The sequence below is a fragment of the Podarcis gaigeae genome (genome assembly GCF_964106915.1).
Source record: "Podarcis gaigeae genome assembly, chromosome: 10".
Classification (NCBI taxonomy): domain Eukaryota; kingdom Metazoa; phylum Chordata; class Lepidosauria; order Squamata; family Lacertidae; genus Podarcis; species Podarcis gaigeae.
In genome coordinates this window covers 4,724,417-4,732,073 of record NC_139686.1, presented here as the reverse complement: position 1 = coordinate 4,732,073, position 7,657 = coordinate 4,724,417, and the positions used below count along the sequence as shown (strand labels likewise).

Sequence of the window (7,657 nt, the reverse complement as noted above, 5' to 3'; positions counted from 1 at the left end):
GGCTAGATGACCCTCGGGCACCCTTTGCAATACTCTGATTCTATCTCCTTAAAGGCCTTATCTCTGCTCTCCCCGTCAACACTCCCAGCTCTGGCTTTAATAACCCGAACCTTGTCCTGTCAAAAGATCACATTCTTGGTGTGTGTTTTACCACCATGCTTCAGTGCAAACTGTGCCAGTTTCCATCGCAAATGGTTCCAGTCACCTTAAGGCTGTCCATGGAGGCGCAGGTCAATTCTGTATCCAGGGCAGCTGTTTTATCAGCTCCATCTGGTACGCAGGATGAGACCCTACCCGCCTGCAGACTGTCTTGCCCGAGTGGCGCACGCTCTAGTTATCTCCTGCTTGGACTACTGCAACACGCTCTATGTGGGGCTCCCTTTGAAGGTGACCTGGAAACTACAACTAATCCAGAATGTGGCAGCTAGACTGGGGACTGGGAGCGGCCGCCAAGACCATATAACACCAGTCTTGAAAGGACCTACATTGGCTCCCAGTACGTTTCCGAGCACAATTCAAAGTGTTGGTGCTGACCTTGAAAGCCCTAAACGGCCTCGGTCCAGTAGACCTGAAGGAGCGTCTCCACCCCCATCATTCTGCCTGGACGCTGAGGTCCAGCACCAAGGGCCTTCTGGCGGTTCCCTCCCTGCGAGAAGCCAAGTTAGGGAACCAGGCAGAGGGCCTTCTCGGTGGTGGCACCTGCCCTGCAGAATGCCCTCCCATCAGATGTCAAAGAAATAAACAACTATTTTACTTTTAAAAGACACCTGAAGGCGGCCCTGTTTAGGGAAGCTTTTAATTTCTGATGCTGTATTGTTTTTGATATTTGGTTGGAAGCTGCCCAGAGTGGCTGGGGAAGCCCAGTCAGATGGGTGGGGTATAAATAATAAATTATTATTATTATTATTATTATTATTATTATTATTATTATTATGCATTTTCTTGGGCTTAAAAAATGGGTCTACCATACTTTAGGCACCGTGTCTTGCATGCGGGTGCATCTCGGCTTATCCCAAGGTGTAAATATCTTAAGGAATGGATGGTTTGCGAAGTTGGAAGAAGCTGTGCTTTTGGCAAGGTCTATGGAGCTGGAGAAAGTTGCCTTGGGGGGGGGGACTGACTCTTCCCCCCCACCTGCCCCTCCAAGCTATATCCAGGTACCATTCCTGCAGTGGTTATTCTCCCCACCCCCCTACCTCAGCCACCCTCCCCTCTCACTTGCGACGGACGCAGAATTGCTGGAGGCAGCAGCAGGTGCCCTGGCGGAGCTCTCAAGTTTCCCACGGCATCTGAACCACTCATCAGCCATCGCAGATCGGAGTAAACATGTTTATTTCACAGGCAGCGGTTGAGCTGACCCCTAGCTGACGGGCAGAGGCCACGTAACACGGCAGTTTGGCAGTGGCGAAGCGCAACACGCCCCTCACTGCCGTGGGGCACGCTCTCAGCCGACTCGGAAGGAAAGGGAGCAGCAGGAAACTAAATACCTTGGTTGCAGTGGGGCAAAGAATCGCCGGCTCCTTTCAAGCTTTTCCCATGGAATGGGATCTTCCCTTCCACCCCTCTCTCCACTGTTCCCACCTGCCTTGCCAAGGAAAGTAGAGTTCTGTGACCCGCATGGATTCTAATTTTGGCAGGCAGGTGGTGGAGTAAAAAACTGTAGAGAAGACCCTGAAGTGTTGCCCACCCAAACCCAAACCCCATCCCTCTTCCTCTTGGATTCAAGCACTTTTGCATTCGTAGATTTTCGGAAAGGACGCTTGGGAATGCTTTCTGGAAGCGCATTTTGTTCCTGCAAAGCTTTAACATTTACAACCCCTCCCCATGCAAACGCCAGGATTCAGAAACACAAAAAGGCACATTTCCTTCCCCAAAGGCTGGCTAATACCCTCTTGCCCACAGAGGTTTCCTGCCCAGAGAAGCTTCTCTGTTGAGATTGTGCAAAGCCTACACCCACCTGCATTCTTGGTTCTGTTAGGCCGAGGGGAGTTGTAGTTCAAAACCCCCTGGAGGGCACAGGTGGGGAAAGGTGGAGCTACATGCAGGGCCCTCGAAGTGGCAATGCCTTCTTGCCCACAAAGAACCCATTTCAGGTCATTTCCTTGGCTTGCTGGAGCTCCCAAGGCACTGCACACCTGCTCCCGAACATCTCTTCGCAGCCACGGGGACTGAAAACCCTTCGCTCTTGCAAATCGAAAGTCAAGAATCCCAGTGCCGGAGCTGGCAGAGTGTCTCAAACTTCGCAAAGGATGCTTCTCACAGGAGAAGGTCTGGCCCCAATCCATGCAACCTAGTGGGGGAAGGGGGCACAGAACAGCCTCCATCTTTGGCCTTTTGGGGGCTGAAGCCCAAGAGCAGTGCATGGTTCTCTGTGGTTACTGAATTTCAGAGGGTTGGGGCTACAGGACCTTTGGGGTCCCTCCCATTTGTGCCCTGCTCCAGACCTTTGCAGGGGCTCTTTTAGAAAGGGGGAGTCCTGGTTTTCCCTTCCCTGCTACAGCACTTACGCTTAAGTAAAGCTACCTGCTGCAGCCCAGCTCAACGGACTTCCCCCATCGCTGATGCAAGACCTGCCCTTGCCCTGCAAGTTCCTTGCGGCCCTTTCCCCGCACCCCTTCCATTCGACAGCTCACTTTTTTTTGCAGCAATCGGAAGAAGGCCCCTATCCCGCATAGAACCGCTGCGGCTTCTCTTGGGCTCAGCAAAAGGTTGCTGGTGAGGCTACATGATCCCACTTGGTGTCTGCTGAAGTCCAGCTCTTAACTGGGAACTCCGGGAGGCCCCAGAGCTTGTAAGTCCCTGTGGCTCTGCATCGGCCGCCCGCTAGCAAAGTGGCTAAGGCCTGGGGGTGGCAAGGCGCCCCCCCGGTCACGGCTACATGCTGTTTGTGGTGCTGGTCTGCATGGGCCAGCTCTCGGGCCCGGCCAGTTGCAGACTCTGGACTTGAACGCTCTGCTGAGTCTGCCAGAGTTGGTGCAGCTCTTTGAACTGTTCCACCATCTTGTCCTTGAGATCCGGGTGGGAGATCTGGAGGCGGACGCTGTCGGCTGACCAGCACAGCTCCCCGGAGAACATTTCCAACAGGAGACGCGCAGCTACGGGCACCACCTGCGAAGGGAAAAGGGGGTTCCGTCATTTCGTGCACAGGTGGAAAAGCAGAGCAGCCTCGCTTTCATATATGTGGTGAAATGGTAAAATAATTACAGTGGTACCTCTGTATAAGTCCGCCCCGTCCAGCATCCATTTTGGCGGACGTCTGCAGGAAACCCAGAAGTACTGGAACGGGTTACTTCCGGGTTTGCCACTCGCCCATGCACAGAAGTGCTAAATCACGCTTCGTGTATGCACAGAAGCGCAACCCGCTCAGCGCACATGGGCAGTGGTACCTCTGTATAGGGACGCAGGTGGCGCTGTGGGTTAAAGCCTCAGCGCCTAGGACTTGCCGATCGAAAGGTCGGCGGTTCGAATCCCTGTGGCGGGGTGCGCTCCCGCTGCTCGGTCCCAGCGCCTGCCAACCTAGCAGTTCGAAAGCACCTCTGGGTGCAAGTAGATAAATAGGGACCGCTTACCAGCGGGAAGGTAAACGGCGTTTCCGTGTGCGGCTCTGGCTCGCCAGAGCAGCGATGTCACGCTGGCCACGTGACCCGGAAGTGTCTCCGGACAGCGCTGGCCCCTGGCCTCTTAAGTGAGATGGGCGCACAACCCCAGAGTCTGTCAAGACTGGCCCGTACGGGCAGGGGTACCTTTACCTTTACCTTTTTACCTCTGTATAAGTCCGCCCCATCCAGCAGGGGAAAAAGGGAAAAAACCTTTTCCAAAACATAAGATAAAAAAACCAATACAGTGGTACCTCTGGTTAAGAACTTAATTCGTTCCGGAGATCCGTTCTTAACCTGAAACTGTTCTTAACCTGAAGCACCACTTTAGCTAATGGGGCCTCCCACTGCCGCTGCACGATTTCTGTTCTCGTCCTGAAGCAAAGTTCTTAACCCGAGGTACTATTTCTGGGTTAGTGGAGTCTGAAGCATCTGTAACCTGAAGCGTCTGTAACCCAAGGTACCACTGTAAAATAAAACCTACATACAGCAACCGTGTTTTGTGTTGTGCAGGCTCCTAGGATGGAAGTCATGGCCCCCGCCTGCTCGCCTGCTCCCTAAAATATCACTGGTTTGCTCCTTTCTATATATAGGGTGCCCACATTCTGCATGGACTGGTTGTAACAATTACTTGATAAAATACATATTTTGTTATGTGCTAATGGCTTTTGATACCTATTAGGTCCATAAATTACCACATAGCACATTTTCAACACACAAAAAAGTGGCAGTTTGTTGTTGACAAAGGACAGCTGGGCCCCATGACCTTCAGGAGCTGAGGGCCTCATCAAAACTTAAATCCGGCCCTGCCAGAACCCCCTTCTCCCAGAACCCGGAGCGCCTTGAAACTAGGAGAGCAAAGAGCTCAAGATGAATAAGGAAGTGGGAGAAAAAGGGGGGCGGAGAGTCACTCGGGAAAACGCCATTATTCCCAGAGGCTGTGTTCCAAGCCTCTCTCTGTAAATACTGAATTAAAAAGCAGATGGCAAGGACTTTTCCTTGTCTTATCCGTTCCTGGCAAGCTGCCGTGAGGCTTGGATCCTCTGCCGCCTGACACCAACTTCTGCTAGAAAACCTTCATGGACAAACGTACCTCCTCTTGATTTATTGTATTTTTCGCTCTATAAGATGCACCTTTTCCCTCCTAAAAAGTAAGGGGAAATGTGTGTGCGTCTTATGGAGCGAATGCAGGCTGCGCAGCTATCCCAGAAGCCAGAACAGCAAGAGGGAGACTTTGAGCAGCTCTCCCTCTTGCTGTGCTGGCTTTAGGGATAGCTGCGCAGCGTCTCTTCAGCGAAGAGGGAGGAGGAAAGTAAGGGACTCCGTAAGGGGTAAGCCTGATCCTCCGTCCTCCCTCTTCAACATCGTTTGATTCACAATATTTTTTTCTTGTTTTCCTCCTCTTAAAAACTAGGTGCATCTTATGGTCGGGTGCATCTTATAGAGCAAAAAATACGGTATGTGGGCGGAAGGAGATGACGGACGGATGGGGACACACAAACACAGCCCCGCCATCCCACCTGGACTGTGATCAGCTTCTTCTCTTTAGGCTTCTGGTCCGGCCACTCCTCTCCGAAGCAGAAGAAAATCTCGTAGGGGGGCGGCGTGGTGCTCTGACCCTTCTGGAACATGATAAGTCCTATGGAGAGAGGACGGAAAAGACAAATATTTTTTTAAAAATAAAGGAAATGGGAAGGGCCAGGAAGTACTGACGACCCATTGGGGGAAGAGAAGAGGGCAAGGAGGGAACAGGGAACCAGAAAGGGGAAGGAGAGGAGAGAAAGTCATAGCAGGACGGTTGAAGGCTATGAGCATCGCGAAGCAAGAACAGGTTGGCAGGGATGATGTTAGAATTCCTGTTCCATGATTGCAGTCATGGGATTGTTGTCTTTCACTGGCGGTGTGTGTTTTGACTCCACAGAGTGGGAAGTGACGGAGACAGGATGTATGTGTTCCGTGAAGTGGGACTATTGTCCTTTGTTCTTTCTCTCTTTGCTGTCTGATGCTAGAGAGAGAGGGAGCCATGTTGCAGTGCTCCGTGTGGGTTTATATGTAAATAAAGTAGATTAGCCAAAATGCTGAGTTGCTGAGGTCTGTCACGAAAAGCTGCAAAGACTCTGCGGATCCCCAAGTGTGCCGGTGTCTGTTGGCATCGGTCGCTGTGATGTTCGGGTTGAAGAAAGCTTTTGAAGCTCCCGAACGAAAGACCAGGAGGGAGAAAACATGCCAGTCGGACATGTGTCTCAGCCAGGGTCCTACTAGAGTGTAGGCTGAACTCCTGACAGATGCAGCCTGGCAGTTTTACCTCCCCAGCAGAAAAGACTGGCTGCTGGACCAAAGGCATCCTTAGCCAAGTATCTAGCCAAATGCCAGAAAACAGCAAGAAAACAACAAACATTCCCTCCCCCCGTTGCCCCCAGGCTAGATGGCTGGTGCACGCCTAGCCATGTCTACTCAGAAGTAAGTTGCACAGTAGCCAAAGGGACAAAGCAAACCAGCCTCACACCAACTTGGTGCGCTCCAGGCATGCGGGGCTAAAATTCCCATCAGCCTCAGCAAAGGTTGTTCAAGGCAGAACCAAATGTACAGGAATGTCAGCACCATCATCATTCACATTTTTATCTAATAAATAATAATAATAATAATAATATAATAATAAATTTTATTTATACCCTGCCCTCCCCAGCCAAGACCGGGCTCAGGGCGGCTAACACCAGGTATAAAAACAATTGATTAAAATACAATTTAAAAACAAGATTAAAACACAACATTAAAATGCAGCCTCATTTCAATAGAAACTCCAATCAATCATCATCATCATAATCATTTTTATTTATACTCCACCCTCCCCAGCCAGAGCCAGGCTCATGGCAGCTAACACCAATAAAATCACGGTAAAAACATAATTGTGGGGGGAACCAATTTAAAATACAGGTTGAAATGCAATTTAAAATGCAGCCTCATTTTAAAAGTAGCCCATAAATCAAAACCATAAGGGGAGGGAAACATAAGGGTCAGACCGAGTCCAAATCAAAGGCCAGGAGGAACAGCTCTGTCTTGCAGGCCCTGCGGAAAGATGTCAAGTCCTGCAGGGCCCTAGTCTCTTGGGACAGAGTGTTCCACCAAGTCGGGGCCAGTACTGAAAAGGCCCTGGCGCTAGTTGAGACCAGTCTAACTGCCTTGCGGCTTGGGACCTCCAAAATGTTGTCATTTGTGGACCTTAAGGTCCTCCGCGGGGCAGACCAGGAGAGGCGGTCCCGTAGGTACGAGGGTCCTAGTTTCACCTCACCCCCGGTTCAACCTCATAATGGAGGGGCACCCCATTGTCTCTCAAGACAGACAGATGCCAACAACATTGGCACCCCCCCCAAGAGCTCAAGGTGCCTTGGATCGTCTCTCCCCGTTCCATCCTCACAACGACCCTGCGAGCTTGTTCTGTGCTGGGGAGAAAAGTGTCCTTACTCCTCCCCAGACCTGAATTCCCAGAGACATCTGCCCTCTTCCTCTGTGCATCTGCTTGGCCCTGTGGGGTGACGCTGCCTCTGAGCATGTGCAGAGAACCGTTCCCGTTCCACCAAGCCTTTGCCCTCGCCCCTTCCTTTGGGACCAAGCAGGCCCTGGCATGGGAGGGAGGGTGAGGCTGGAGTCCCCGGCCCTTTCCCTCACCGTTAAGGAAGCTCTCCAGGCTGAAGAGCTTGATCTTCTTCTCACGCTCGATGGGATTGGGGCCCGCCAGCTCCCCGGCGCAGGGCCCCGTCCAGAAGACCTTGCACTGGCAGAGGCGGATGGCGTAGATGTCCTGTCCCTGCAGCTCCAGGATGAGGCCCCGGTCCAAGACGTCCAGCAGCTGGTGGGTGTAGAAGCGCTGCTTCTCGTTGGGCACGCCCTCCGCGCTGGGGAAGCGCACCTGCTCCAGCGTTAGCGGCCCAAAAAGCTCCACCTGCTCCTGGGTGGGCTTCAGGTTGCTGTAGAAGAGGCGGCAGCCGTGGGGGTTGCTGATGGTCAGAGAGCCCACCGAGCGGCCGCGGTACTGAAACTTGATCTCCAAGTCGGTCACTGTG

General features: G+C 52.1%; 1 protein-coding gene across 4 annotated transcripts in view; it reads right to left on the bottom strand.

The window, feature by feature from the left end:
* Positions 1–1,315: 1,315 nt before the first annotated feature.
* The window catches only part of IRF5 (interferon regulatory factor 5), a 50,528-nt gene continuing 44,186 nt past the window's right edge, over positions 1,316–7,657 (bottom strand). For all 4 annotated transcript variants that reach the window (XM_083700511.1, XM_083700512.1, XM_083700510.1 and 1 more), the window contains 3 exons: positions 7,263–7,652; positions 5,117–5,235; positions 1,316–3,108 (listed from right to left, as the gene is read on the bottom strand). In XM_083700511.1, the coding sequence (XP_083556637.1) occupies positions 2,875–3,108; positions 5,117–5,235; positions 7,263–7,652 (743 nt within the window). In that variant the 3' untranslated portion in view covers positions 1,316–2,874. The remainder of the gene's footprint in view (positions 3,109–5,116; positions 5,236–7,262; positions 7,653–7,657) is intronic.